The 14949-nt window shown below is 48.6% G+C and overlaps 2 protein-coding genes across 2 annotated transcripts; both read left to right on the top strand.

Annotated features, from left to right (window-relative positions):
• The first annotated feature begins 789 nt into the window (after positions 1-789).
• LOC120395813 (olfactory receptor 51G2-like) lies at positions 790-1725 on the top strand. The gene has a single exon (XM_039520540.1). It carries the CDS (start codon positions 790-792, stop codon positions 1723-1725), a length of 936 nt encoding a protein of 311 aa, XP_039376474.1.
• Positions 1726-11806: 10081 nt separating this feature from the next.
• On the top strand, positions 11807-12742 carry LOC120379522 (olfactory receptor 51G2-like). Its single transcript, XM_039497171.1, has one exon. The coding sequence runs from the start codon at positions 11807-11809 to the stop codon at positions 12740-12742; it is 936 nt and encodes a 311-aa protein (XP_039353105.1).
• The last annotated feature ends 2207 nt before the right edge of the window (positions 12743-14949 follow it).

The raw sequence follows: 14949 nt of genomic DNA, 5'->3' as shown, positions 1-14949 counted from the left end.
TTTATTTAATTAAGAACCTGGACCTGAGAATTTATCCCATGTACTGCAAACAGGCAGTGGCATAATTCGAACTCACAGGAGTGGAGCAAATAAAGAATATATATAATAAGGCAATGAAACACATTTATAAATAGCTTCAGTGCAGGACAGAAAAATATAATGACTGTTTTCACTATGCACTTGCCATGTGTTTATACACCTGTCATGGTACAATGGGCCACGCTCAGAAGTTAAGAGCCAGAAAGGGTGTCTGTGTGAAGGTCACAATTGTAAAATCACACAGTGCTTGTGTAGCTTGCGGCACTCCCAGAAACAAGATATCAAAGGGGCCAAGAGCTGAGCAGGATTCAAAGAGTGATAGGATGTTTATATGGGTAACCAGAAAATTACAGTCATGAGGATTTAAAAAAAAAGAGTCTTGGAAGGGCTATACACTTTCTTGATTCACACAAAATATGTCTAACTAGTGGGTGTCAGGGGGAAATTTTCTTTGGGAGCAGGTTATTCATAGCTGCCTATTGCAGGGCTTCTTCCACCTTCCTCTGCAGCATCTGGAATTGGCCACTGGATATTGGGCTAGATGGACTGCAGGTCTGATCCAGTCTGGCAGTGCCCATCTTCCTATCCTCGGATCCAAGGGTATGTTTTTGCAGATCTTCACTGAGCTTCTGGGAGTCTCTAGACTTGTGCTGAGAGCAGAAAGATGTCTTGCTAAGAATTATCTAGTCTCCTGTTCTTTTTCCTTTCAGGAAGGAAAGTTCAGAACTCCTCGGACCTGCCCAGTACATTATGTCAGCTGTCAATGACACCAAATTCAACTCTGCAATGTTCCTTCTCACTGGGATACCTGGGCAGGAACACGTCTATCTTTGGATCTCTATCCCCTTCTGCTTAATGTATGTTATTTCGATAGTAGGAAATTCAGTCATTCTGTTCATTATAAAAACAGATCCAAGCCTCCATGAGCCCATGTACATTTTCCTTTCCATGTTGGCAGTCACAGACCTTGGCTTATTGATAGTCACCATGCCGACGATACTGGGCATATACTTGTTTAACTCTAGGGAGATCAGCATCGATGCCTGTTTTGCCCAGCTGTTCTTCATCCATTTACTTTCAAAAATTGAATCCTCCTTCCTCTTGCTGATGGCCTTTGACCGCTTCATTGCCATCTGTAACCCACTGAGATATGCCTCCATCCTAACTCCACTGAGAATAGCCAAGATGGGACTGGTGGCTGTTCTAAGATCAGTGGCCGTAATACTCCCACTCCCCATTCTCCTGAAACGGTATCGATATTGTCGAGACAATGTCCTCTCCCATTCCTACTGCATACACCAGGAGGTCATGAAGATGGCTTGTTCAGATATCACAGTCAGCAGCATCTATGGCTTGTGTGCTACACTCTTAACAGTGGGGTTGGACTTGCTGCTCATCTTCCTCTCTTACATAATGATCCTCAAAATAGTGCTGAGCATCGCATCCCAAGTGGAGTGCCTGAGGGTCCTGAACACCTGTATCTCCCACCTCTGCGCCGTCCTGGTCTTCTACATACCAGACATTGGCCTGGCCGTGACACACAGATTCGGGAATAGCTCTTCTCATTTGCTTCAAATGGTCCTGGGCTATTTCTACCTGCTGGTCCCACCCCTGATCAATCCAATCGTGTACAGCGTGAAAAGCAAACACCTTCGTGAGAGGATAATCAGGGCATTTGTGAAGTGAAGGGTCAGTTCATCACTCATCTCCAGGGCTGGACACAGAGAAACAAAAAACACAGCCACCTATTCCATGCTGGATCCTCTTCCCACGAGGTCCCTCCCTCTGCCATTTCTCCAGGCTGGTAGTGAGAGCCAGGCTGTGGTATGAGCTGCCCAGAGAGCCAGAGCTACTGTGAGGAGCCCCAGACCCTCCACCTTTTACGCCCCCATCCAGGATGTACAACTCAGGGAAAGTGGAGAGTCCAGGGTTCCCCACAGCAACCTGTGCTCCTGGGGCAGCTCTTACCATGGCCCGAGTCTGGCCTGGCTGGAAGGCGGAGCATGAGAGGAAGTGGAGGAGCAGGGGGCAGGGCTTAGTGGGAAGAGATGGGATGGGGGCGGGGCTTCAGGGGAAAAAGAGGAATAGGGTTGTGGGAAGATTGAACCAATGCTGGCCCCAGCTCGCCGGGTGGTGGGGGGCTCCTGAGTTAAGGAAGAGGATAGGGCTGGGGGTTAGGAGACCTTGTGTTTTGGAGAAGACTGAATTAATGTGACCCCAAAGAGGAGGCTCCTTTTTAAAGTATCCCGGACAGAGAGTAAGTCAAGGCAAGGACCGTAGAGGGAAGGGCAGGGCGCCTGCAGGGCCACCTCAGGCCCCAAGGGGACACTCTGGGGTGGCCCCTGTCCACAGGGACTTGGCTGGACTGGGCTGTGCTCTTGGAAGCCGTTGCTAATGGGCGGAGTCAGCCCAGCCCCCAGGCAGCTCTGAACTCCGCTGGGGCAGGGGGAGAACAGGCCAGAGAATCAAACCCCTGTCACTGGCTCTTGGCCATCCCCACTCTCTGCACCGCAGGGGGGAGCTCTGCTGGTACAGCAGAGAATCCAGCCAGGCCTGTCACCGCTCGGATGGCTGGAAGGCTGGTCCTGTGGTCTGGGCACTGCTCTGTGACTCAGGACAGCTGGGTTTGATTCCCTAACCTGTGTGACCATGGACAAGCTATTGTCTGTTTCTGAGCCTCTGCACAGGTGAATAATAGCCTGGCCCTGTCTCACAGCAGTGGCAGGAGGATAAAGACATTCAAGGTGCTCAGATACTATGAGACCCTAAGCTCAGGGCTGTGTCCGGGTTCCAAAGCACAATACTTCTGACATTTGTCTATAAAAGGCTTCTTATCAAAGCTTCCTGGGACAGCTGGCTTGAGGGAAGCCCTGTGACTCCAGCACCTTGGTGTCTGTGGCAGCAGTCTGAGGGCAAAGGTCAGTTTCACAGGTTGGCCCTGTAACATGGAGATGGCTGAACATTATGGTGACTGGCCCAGGCTCACACCGGTTTCAGCACAGGCTGCTTCCACAAGAAAGGGGCAAACAGATGATACAATGATCTCAGGGACACAGGAGAGCTGTGCTGTGTCCCAAGAGCTCTTTGGCTTCCCAAAATAATGTAAGTTGGGCCAGTTCTAGTTCTCTATCTCCAGAGCAAAACCTGTCTAACTTAGCTCATAGTGATACATGAGATAGATGAGTGTAGACCTGTGACAGCTGCCTGATATTTTATAACCATTTTCTCCAATGCTTTGTACTGTTTGCTAATAAACCTACTAGTTTTAAGGAGCCTGGGGGTGACTGTACAGGCTCTGGTAAGGGAATGGATTGAGGTGTCCAGTCAGACCTGTTTGGTGATCAGCGTTTTATAGAGATGGGGGGTTGTTCCCAGCTGGAAGAGTGGGACAATTGTGAGATTCCCCCCAAAACAGGAAAGGACCTGGTTTAGAGGATAAAGAGACCATTTATCCTAGTTTTACTGTGACAATCCAGGTTCTTGTTGGCCAGCATCTACCCTTGAGTGCCCATCAGAGTTCAGAGGAGCAATTTGTTCAAGTTGGATCCAACATAACGATCCACTCAAGACAATGATTCATAGAGTCATAGAATTAAGGCCAGAAAGAGCCATTAGATCATTTACTCCAGAGGTTCTCACACTGAGGGGTGGGCCCCCCTGGGATGTGCAGAATGTATTCCGGTGGGGGGGGGGGAGCATGAGAAGCTTTAGGGTAAAAACCAGACTGTGAACATTTTACCCACAAAAGTGAATAAGTAGCAAAGCTGATTTCTCCAGACACATCCAGTCCTCTGACGGCGCTGTGTGTTTGACTCTAGGTGGCGCTGTGCATGTTGATGGATTTCTGTTAAGTTTGCACAGCATGATACAAAGTTGGTGCCATCTGTATGTGAATCCGTTGGCTACGGCACGGTGTGCACATTTCATTGTAAGCAGGGGCCACAATCGCAGTTTTGTTTTGCTCTTATTACAGTGGATCGTTGGATCATTCATGCCACAGGAAAAAAAGCACAACTGATTCAAGTGAAGCCCCGCCCCCGCATGTATCAGTATATTCATTTGTGTGGTGGTGTGTGTGTGGGGGGGGGGGGCATACACTCTTACAGACGCAAAGAAGTGAGGGCACAATCAAAAAGTTTGAGAATCTAGCCTGACCTCCTCTATTATCACAGGCTGCAGAATTTCATCCATTTACCCCTGTATTGAACCCAATGACCTTATTTGACTAACTCATAACTTGTGTTCATCTAAAGGATATCTTCCAGGAAGGCATCCAGTCTTGGTTTGGAGATAGCAGGAGAATCCACCACCTCCCTTGGGAGTTTGTTTCAGTGGTTAGTCATCCTCGCTGTTAAAAACGTGTGCCTCAGGTCCAAATTTAGATTGTCTGGTTTCAGTTTCAAGCCATTGGCTCTTCCATGCTTGAGAAAAGATCCCGTTAGTAGCTGGTATTTTGTCCCTGTGAAGGTGCTTGTACACTGTCATCAAGTCAGCTCTCAGCCTTCCTTTTAATAAGCTAAGCGGACTCAGCCCTTGAAGTCTGTCACTGTCCAGCATTTTCTCCAGCCCTTCAGTCATTTTTGTGGCTCTTTTCTGCACCCACTCCAATTTTTCAATCTAGGCACCGGACCTGGATGCAGTATTCCAGCATTGGTCTCAACAATGCCATGCACAGATGTGAGATCACCTCCCTAGTTCTAGTCATTATGCCCCTGTTTATACAGCCCAGAGTATGTTGGAAACAAGAGAGGAGAAGAAAGACCTGGGTGTATTAGTCAGTCCCAGGATGACTGTGAGTCACTGATGTGATGCGGCTGTGAACAAGGCACATGAGGTCCTAGAATGTGTTAGACAAGATAGGGAATCATTAATATCACTATACCAGGTACTGGTGAGACCTCCTCTGGCAAAATGTGTAAAATTCTGGTCACTGCTATGCTAGAAAGAAGAATTCAGGCTGCAGAGAAGGGCTGCTAGGATGGTCAGGGCAATGGAGGGCCTGGCTTATGGGAAGACTGAAGGAGCTTGGCTGGTTTAGCCTAAGACAAGGCACGCTGAGCATGGATCAGATTGCTCTATAAATACATCAGGGGAGTAAAAACCAAGGGGGGAGACGAGCTCCTGAAGCTAAAGGACAGTGCTGGCACAAGAACAAATGGGGACAATTTTTTAAAAAGTACATCAGAAGCGGTCAGCCTGCCAAACAATCAGTGGAGCCACTGGACAATTGAGGTGCTAAAGGAGCACTCAAAGAAGATGAGGCTGTTGCGGAGAGGCTAAATGAATTCTTTGCATTGGTCTTCTCTGTGGAGGATGTGAGGGAGATTCCAACACTGGAGCCATTCTTTTTAAGTGACAAATCTGAGGAACTGTCTCACACTGAGGTGTCAATAGAGGAGGTTTTGGAACAAACTGAAAAATTAAACAGGAATAAGTCACCAGGAACAGATGGGATTCACCCAGAAGTTCTAAAGGAAATCAAATATCAAACTGCAGAACTAAGAACTATGGAATTTAACCTATGGCTTAAATCAGCCTCTCTATCTTTGAACACTGGACAGGAACAAGTTAAATCAGACTGGGGTCCCTTAGGTTAAAACTGTCTCCACCCTTCTCCCTTTCATAGGGCTCTGTCATTCTAGCCTCTAGCTTAGTGAGTTTCTTTTATCTCAGAGGGACTCACTACCCCTGCATTCAGTACTGCAGTCATTTGTAACACAGCACCAGCCAAAGCTGATCACTTTGAGCAACCCCAGGCTATGGGCTGGATACCTAGGCAGAGTAGGTGTGTTTATGTAAATACAGTTTGCTCCTGAAGTCTCTCCCCATCCCAGCCTGCTGTCAGGGGAGAACTCACCCAGATCCTGCTGACACAAGCTGATGCACCGGTCGATATGCCGGGGTCTCCTATGACAGCAGGGAACTAGAATCATGGACCCAGGAGGTGCCTTCCAGGCCTATGTCTTTATGGGTCACATTAGCCCATTTTGAGTCACACTGGGAGCTCATGTGGAGTTGCTTGTTCACTGTGGCCCTGCTCCATGCCCTGGCCGTTGGATTTGTCCCTGAACAGATTCAGGAGAAAGCACGACTCAGCGTTATCGTCTGGGAAAAGGAATTGTTCTTGGGCTCCTGTTTAGTGTTGTCACAGGAATTTAATTCCCTGAGTTCCTGGTAATCTCAGCATGCTGAGCTGCCAGCTGCTCCCTCTCCAACCACTACCCCCAGAGAGAAAGGATGGTTCAGGGGTTAAGGTGCTGGCCTGAGATTCAGAAAAACCGGCTTCAGTTCTAGGCTCTTCCACTGATTTCTTCTGTGACCTTGGGCAACTCACTTAGTCCCTCCATGCCATAAGCAACATGTGTTTTAATACGGCTCAATGTAGAGGTGTACATCTAGGAGCAAGACACGCAGGCCATTCTTACCGAATGTGGAACTGAGTCAGTGACTCTGAAAAAGACTTGGGGGGTCATAATCAGCTGAACACGAGCTCCCAGTGTGGTGCTATAGATGAAAAAGTGAGTGCAACCCAGGATGAACAAAGAGGGGAATCTCGAGTAGGGACAGAGGGGTTATTTTACCTTTGTTATTTGGCCCTGGTGTGAGCACTGCTGGGATCTCTGTCCAGTTCTGGTATCTCCAGTTCAAGAAGGATGATGATATATTAGAGAGGGGTCCAGAGAGCCCAGAGAATGAGGAAAGGATTAGAAAATCTGCCTCCTAGTGAGAGACTCATGGTGCTCAGTCTGTTTAGCTTAACAAAGAGAAGGGGAAGGGGTGACTTGATCACAGTCTGTAAGTACCTGCATGAGAAACAATCATTAAACAATGGGCTCTTCAGTCTATCAGAGAAAGTTATAACAGGATCCAATGGCTGGAAGTTGAAGCTAGACAAATTCAAACTGCAACTAAGATGTAATTTTTTTTAACAACGAGGGTAATTAACCACTGGAACAATTTACCAAGGGCTCTGGTAGATTCTCCATCGCTGACAATTGTTAAATCAAGGCAGGAGGTTGTTCTAACAGCTCTGCTCTAGGAGTTATTTTGGGGGCAGGTCTCTGGCCTGTGCTATACAGGGGGCTGGACTAAAGGATCACAATGGTGGCTTCTGGCCTGGGGATCTGCCCAGTGGTGTTAGTAGCACGGCCCTGCCGCACGGGGTGTGGTACTGATAACATGTTACAGATTGAAAGGTGCTCGGATACTACAGTAATTGTACCCAGAGCTAAGTGCCGTAGAGAGATTTCAGCTCTGTGTGCCCTATAGGGACAATTTGGGGCACTGAGTGGAGAACCTGAACTCTTCCCATCACCCCCTGGTGATGAGGCCTGTCACTAGCACAGCCCCCTTTGACGAGGGAGTTCTGGGCCCCTCCTGCAGCTCGGCAGTCAGAGGGGGAATTGGGACGTGCCTTCAGAGAGAAGGATCTGGAGAGCGTTGCCTGGCTGAACAGAGCCCTACTGGACTGCCCCTCGCTCCGATCCTGACTCTCACCCCCTCCATGAGCAGTGAGAGCTGCTCTAGCACTGGAGATAGACCTCACACTCTGCATCCAGATTTCCATCATCACCGAGTTTGGGGGTAGCTGGATCTAGGGGAGGGGGTTGTTTGGGTCCCATAGTGAACTAGCAGCAGGCATTTGGAGCTGGGCTTGGGTCACGCCCCTTTCTGTTAAGAATGTGCAAGGCCTTGCTTAGCCGCTGTGTGCATGTCTCATGCCTGAGCAAGAGGAGGAGACCCTCGGAGCACTGTTATGTCTGTCTGTCTGTGTTTGAATTTGAAGAACTACAGAGAAGGGCGACAAAAATGTTTAGGGGTATGGAACCACTGCCATATGACTCATTGCCAAAGGGTGTCGTGAAGGCCAAAAGTATAACTGGTCCAAAAAAAGAACTAAATAAATTCCTGAAGGATAGCTCCATTATTGGCTACTGGTCAGGGATGCAGCCCCATGCTCTGGGTGTCTCTAAACCTCAGACAGCTGGAAGCAAACGGGATGGATAACTCAATAATTGCCCTACTTTGTTCATTCCCTCTGAAGTATCTGCATGGGCCACTGTCAGAAGACAGGACACTAGTCTAGAACGACCAAATGTGGCCATTCTTATGTTCATTAATTGTTCCACTGATGGATGGGCTGCTGCAGACAGGCCATTTCCACAGCCTCCCTCTGGTTATAGAGCTGGTGTAGCCACCCTAGCAGACATCCAAGGTCTGCTCAGTATAGGAGGCTGATGGCGGGCTAGTGCTGCCACCTAGGGGTGTGGTCCTGTAGCACAAGGGAGACAGGCTCATGATCTGACCTAGAGCTATGCTAGAAGGGAGAGCTTCCCCTGCCCCCTGAAAAATTTTGACACAAACTAAAATGTTTCCTTTTCATCCATTTTTTGGGGTGAGTTTTCATAGAAAACAGATAATTTTTCTCTGAAAACTCAGCTGCCATGATGATGCCCAGCTGCCTGGATCCCCAAGAGAAATTGGAGGCTTTTCATCTGCCTCATAACGTAAATGAAGGTGGCACTGACGGAGTCTCTGGCTGCACTCTGGGTATGGAAATGTTGAAACCTCCTGACCAGTCTGTGGCTGGGTATTGTGCCCATCAGCTACTCTAACCAGACTTCCCATCTCTGTGCAGCCCCCGCCACCCTGTACAACACCCCTTCAGCAGATCCTGCAGGCAGCGTCTCCTGTGACAGGCCCTGGTAGCACATCTGTGATGAACCTGTGCTAGCAGGGAGCTGGAGATGGTACTAGACCAGTTGCGGAAGCGCAAAGATTGTGGGTGGGTGGGTCTAGCTACCAGGGATCACTGAGATCTGTGCATAACTTTGGGGTTCCCTATATCCTGTGGCCCACTGTTTATTCCTCAGGGAGAAGGGAAGGGACCTCCCTTACTGGAATGATCCAAGGGAAATTTCCCTGTAAGGAGCCTCGTAGGATCTCCCTTCCCTGGCCCGCATTATGGGTTTGTAATGCAGGACAGGGGGCTGCCAGTGAGAAATCTGGTCCTATGTTTATTATTATTATTGTTAATTTACTTATTTATTAATTTTATGATGGAAAGCTCACAGCTGTGACAGCATCATCATTACAACTCAGCCGCCCCCGAGGTAGCCCTGTGACTAATCAGAACCATAGAAACAATGATGAGACGCCCGGATTCCAGGAAGAGAGCCTGCAGCAGGGCTGGCGCCGCAGTACAGTTGGGTAGCATCACCCCACATCCCCTGTGATTTAGCCTCTTGCAGTTTGCCATTGGCTGTCACAGGGTTAGAGCTGGTGCACACTGAGCCAAGCAGCTGAGGTTCCCTGATGGCCAAGTAGCCCCCAAGGGACTGTGCAGACATGCTTCATAAAGGCAGTTGCCTCCCTGTCTGAACAGATACTGCCTGCTGCCTGTACAATATCTCTGATGACTCCTTGTCCTTTACCGTGAAGACCTCTGGTGTCAGCGGCTCCTCTTCTAGCAGGAATTGGGTACGTTAGCAGGTTTCATTATCTTTAAAACACAAAGAGAAGGGTAAAGGCTGGAAGCTGGGTTTTTTGCAGATGTTCTGTGCAGCGGCAGAGGACTCAGCTGGGCTGTCGGGGTGACTCAGTGACAGGGCTGGATGGCAGGCAGCATTAGGTAGCTTGGGAACCCCTCCCTTACATTTGCCCATTCTCCACAGTGGGCTGTTCAAGCAACAGAGACGACTTAGATTGAAAGCGACCTCAAAATGTTAAAACCCTGATGCCCCAAGTCAAGGTTTCTCAAGGAGTCCCATTTCTAGAGGTGCCGTGTGATCTGGACACAATCCTGCCAGGGGCTGAGCGTGATGAGACTCCACAGAATATCTGTGACTAGTTCCCAAATCACCTCAGGTTTTATTTGCTGCTGGAAATTTTATCAACAAATGCATTTTCAAAGTTTTTATTCTCTGGATCGATTGTGAACACAGGAATTCAGAGCCGCGTTGCTCTGGGGAAAAGATCTGGTAGGGCTTATTTCTGTTTCCTGACTGGCTGAGGGCTTCAACATTTCTGCCCTCTTTACTGCTTAATGTTTTTTATGTTAGAAAGTATGTCAAAAGTATTCCACATACTGTGTGCAATGGGTTTGTGCTATTAACTCTTTGTTCAGTGAACAGTTGTGTGATACTGTCTCCTGGTAACCGACCAGAATTTGTTTCTAACACTTATATTCAGGGTCGTGCATTCAATCACTCTGCAAGACTTGTACAAGACTTTCCAAAAAGTCCCGAGAGAACAGAACTGCTGGTCTGTGTTTAAGCAAAGAGTACAGCTGAAAGACGAGTGTAATAGTGGTTGTATGTAATGTATGCCATCTTCTCTTACAGGAGCATGGCTGAGGAATATGCACACTCAACTGGATATTAGTGTAAACGTAGTATTTGCATATTCACCCACTTGTGACACCATCCCCTCCTCTGCCCAGCTGAAGTAACTGTCTGTTTTAACTTGTAACTTACCAAAAAATATTTACAGACATTTGCACGGGGACAGGATGCAGGTCCTGTGAGGATGACGGGAAGCTTGTAGGATGATCAAACTCTCTGGAGTCAGGCTACAGTGGCCAGGCCAAGCACTTCAGCTCCTCCTGAAGGGATTCTTGGGGTCAGAGTGTATCACCGGGAACCTTAGTTAAGGGAAAATTAATAGAGCCTGGTTCTCAGGGCCGGCTCCAGATTTTCTGCCACCCCAATTAGTGGGGAAAAAAAAAAGCCGATCGGCGGCACTTCGGCAGCAGCTCAATCGCGCCGCTCCATTCTTCGGCGGCAGTTTGGCGGCAGCTCAAAGAGGAAGAGAGGGACTGACGGACCCGCCGCCGAATTCCTGCCGAAGACCCAGACGGGCTGCCCCAATAGCGGACGGAGAGCCGCCCCTTTGTAATGGCCGCCCCAAGCACCTGCCCATTCTGATCAAAATTCCACATGTAAATCTGGAATAATGCAGTGGAAGTCAATTTTTATTGAATTAAGAACCTGGACCTGAGAATTTATCCCATGTACTGCAAACAGGCAGTGGCATAATTCGAACTCACAGGAGTGGAGCAAATAAAGAATATATATAATGAGGCAATGAAGCACATTTATAAATAGCTTCAGTGCAGGACAGAAAAATATAATGACTGTTTTCACTATGCACTTGCCATGTGTTTATACACCTGTCATGGTACAATGGGCCACACTCAGAAGTTAAGAGCCAGAAAGGGTGTCTGTGTGCAGGTCACAATTGTAAAATCACACAGTGCTTGCGTAGCCTGCGACACTCCCAGCAACAAGATATCAAAGGGGCCCACAACTTAGCAGGATTCAAAGAGTGATAGGATGTTTATATGGGTAACCAGAAAATTACAGTCATGAGGATTTTTAAAAAAAGAGTCTTGGAAGGGCTATACACTTTCTTGATTCACACAAAATATGTCTAACTAGTGGGTGTCAGGGGGAAGCTTTCCTTGGGAGCAGGTTATTCATAGCTGCCTATTGCAGGGCTTCTTCTACCTTCCTCTGCAGCATCTGGAATTGGCCACTGGATATTGGGCTAGATGGACTGCAGGTCTGATCCAGTCTGGCAGTGCCTGTCTTCCTATCCTTGGATCCAAGGGTATGTTTTTGCTGATCTTCACTGAGCTTCTGGGAGTCTCTAGACTCTAGACTTGTGCTGAGAGCAGAAAGATGTCTCGCTAAGTATTATCTAGTTTCCTGTTCTTTTTCCTTTCAGGAAGGAAAGTTAAGAACTCCTCGGACCTGCCCAGTATATTATGTCAGCTGTCAATGACACCAAATTCAACTCTGCAGTGTTCCTTCTCACTGGGATACCTGGGCAGGAAGACGTCCATCTTTGGATCTCTGTCCCCTTCTGCTTAATGTATGTTATTTCGATAGTAGGAAATTCAGTCATTCTGTTCATTATAAAAACAGATCCAAGCCTCCATGAGCCCATGTACATTTTCCTTTCCATGTTGGCTGTCACAGACCTTGGCTTATCGATAGTCACCATGCCAACGATACTGGGTATATACTTCTTTAACTCTAGGGAGATCAGCCTGGATGCCTGTTTTGCCCAGCTCTTCTTCATCCACTCACTTGCAAAATTTGAATCCTCTGTGCTCTTGTTGATGGCCTTTGACCGCTTCATTGCAATCTGTAACCCGCTGAGATATGCTGCCATCTTAACTCCCCAGAGAATAGCCAAGATGGGACTGGCGTTTATGCTAAGAGGGGTGGCCGTTATATTCCCACTCCCCTTTCTCCTGAAACGGTTTCGATACTGTCGAGACAATGTCCTCTCCCATTCGTACTGCGTGCACCAGGAGGTCATGAAGATGGCTTGTTCGGATATCACAGTCAACAGCATCTATGGCTTGTGTACTACACTCTTAACAGTGGGGTTGGACTCGCTGCTCATCTTCCTCTCTTATGTGATGATCCTCAAAACAGTGCTGAGCATCGCGTCCCAAGTGGAGTGCCTGAGGGCCCTGAACACCTGCGTCTCCCATCTCTGCGCCGTCCTGGTCTTCTACATACCAGACATTGGCCTGGCCGTGACACACAGATTCGGGAATAGCTCTTCTCATTTGCTTCAAGTGGTCCTGGGCTATTTCTACCTGCTGGTCCCGCCCCTGATCAATCCAATCGTGTACAGCGTGAAAAGCAAACACCTTCGTGAGAGGATAATCAGGGCATTTGTGAAGTGAAGGGTCAGTTCATCACTCGTCTCCAGGGCTGGACACAGGGAAACAAAAAACACAGCCACCTATTCCATGCTGGATCCTCTTCCCATGAGGTCCCTCCCTCTGCCATTTCTCCAGGCTGGTAGCGAGAGCCAGGCTGCGGTACGAGCTGCCCAGAGAGCCAGAGCCACTGTAAGGAGCCCCAGACAGACCCTCCACCTTTTACGCCCCCATCCAGGATGTACAACTCAGGGAAAGTGGAGAGTCCAGGGTTCCCCACAGCAACCTGTGTTCCTGGGGCAGCTCTTACCATGGCCCGAGTCTGGCCTGGCTGGGAGGCAGAGCATCGGAGGAAGTGGAGGAGCAGGGGGCAGGGCTTAGTGGGAAGAGATGGGATGGGGGTGGGGCTTCTGGGGAAAAAGAGGAATAGGGATGTGGGAAGTTTGAACCAATGCTGGCCCCAGCTAGCCGGGTGGTGGGGGGATCCTGAGATAAGGAAGAGGATAGGGCTGGGGGTTAGGAGACCTTGTGTTTTGGAGAAGACTGAATTAATGTGACCCCAAAGAGGGGGCTCCTTTTTTAAGTATCCCAGACGGAGAGTAAGTCATTGCAAGGACCCTAGAGGGAAGGGCAGGGAGCCTGCAGGGCTACCTCAGGCCCCAAGGGGACACTCTGGGGTGGCCCCTGTCCACAGGGACTTGGCTGGACTGGGCTGTGCTCTTTGAAGCCATTACTTCTACACATACATCTGCAGCATGGGGAGAGCTCTGCTGGCACAGCAGAGAATCCAGCCAGGCCTGTCACCTCTCGGATGGAAGGCTGGTCCTGTGGTCTGGGCACTGCTTGAGACTCAGCACATCTGGGTTTGATTCCCTAACATGTGTGACCGTGGACAAGCTATTGTCTGTCTCTGAGCCTCTGCACAGGTGGATAATAGCCTGGCCCTGTCTCACAGCAGTGGCAGGAGGATAAAGACATTCAAGGTGCTCAGATACTCTGAGACCCTGAGATCAGGGCTGTGTCCGGGTTCCAAAGCACAATACTTCTGACATTTGTCTATAAAAGGCTTCTTATCAAAGTTTCCTGGGACAGCTGGCTTGAGGGAAGCCCTGTGACTCCAGCACCTTGGTGTCTGTGGCAGCAGTCTGAGGGCAAAGGTCAGTTTCACACTTTGGTCCATTTTCTCCAATGCTTTGTACTGTTTGCTAATAAACCTACTAGTTTTAAGAAGCCTGGGGGTGACTGTACAGCTCTGGTCACAAACACCCGAGGGGAATGGATTGAGGTGTCCAGTCAGACCTGTTTGCTGATAAGCGTTTTATAGAGCTGGGGGGTTGTTCCCAGCTCGAAGACTGGGACAATTGTGAGATTCCCCCCAAAACAGGAAAGGACCTGGTTTCGAGGGTAAAGAGACCATATATCCTAGTTTTATTGTGACAATCCAGATTCTTGTTGGCCAGCATCTACCCTTGAGTGCCTATCAGAGTTCAGAGGAGCAACTTGTTCAAGTTGGATCCAACATAACGATCCACTCAAGACAATGATTCATAGAGTCATAGAATTTAAGGCCAGAAAGAGCCATTAGATCATTTACTCCAGAGGTTCTCACACTGAGGGGTGGGCCCCCCTGGGGTGTGCAGAATGTATTCCGGTGGGGTGGGGGGCATGAGAAGCTTTAGGGTAAAAACCAGATTGTGAACATTTTACCCACAAAAGTGAATAAGTAGCAAAGCTGATTCCTCCAGACACATCCAGTCCTCAGACGGCGCTGTGTGTTTGACTGTAGGTGGCGCTATGCTTGTTGATGGATTTCTGTTAAGTTTGCACAGCACGATACAAAGTCGGTGCCATCTGTATGTGAATCCGTTGGCTACAGCACGGTGTGCACATTTCATTGTAAGCAGGGGCCACAATCACAGTTTTGTTTTGCACTTATTACAGTGGATCATTGGATGATTCATGCCACAGGAAAAAAAGCACAACTGATTCAAGTGAAGCCCCACCCCCGCATGTATCAGTATATTCATTTGTGTGGTGGTGGTGTGTGTGTGTGTGGGGGGGCATACACTCTTACAGACACAAAGAAGTGAGGGCACAATCAAAAAGTTTGAGAATCTAGTCTGACCTCCTCTATTATCACAGGCTGCAGAATTTCATCCATTTACCCCTGTATTGAACCCAATGACCTTGTTTGACTAAGTCATAACTTGTGTTCATCTAAAGGATATCTT

The sequence above is a fragment of the Mauremys reevesii genome, linkage group 1 (assembly GCF_016161935.1).
Source record: "Mauremys reevesii isolate NIE-2019 linkage group 1, ASM1616193v1, whole genome shotgun sequence".
Classification (NCBI taxonomy): Eukaryota; Metazoa; Chordata; order Testudines; family Geoemydidae; genus Mauremys; species Mauremys reevesii.
This window is presented reverse-complemented; position numbering and strand designations above follow the sequence as displayed.

Excerpts from the sequence above, each read along its gene's own strand:
- LOC120379522 (XM_039497171.1), top strand. The coding sequence starts at position 11,807 with ATGTCAGCTGTCAATGACACCAAATTCAACTCTGCAGTGTTCCTTCTC.
- LOC120395813 (XM_039520540.1), top strand. The coding sequence starts at position 790 with ATGTCAGCTGTCAATGACACCAAATTCAACTCTGCAATGTTCCTTCTC.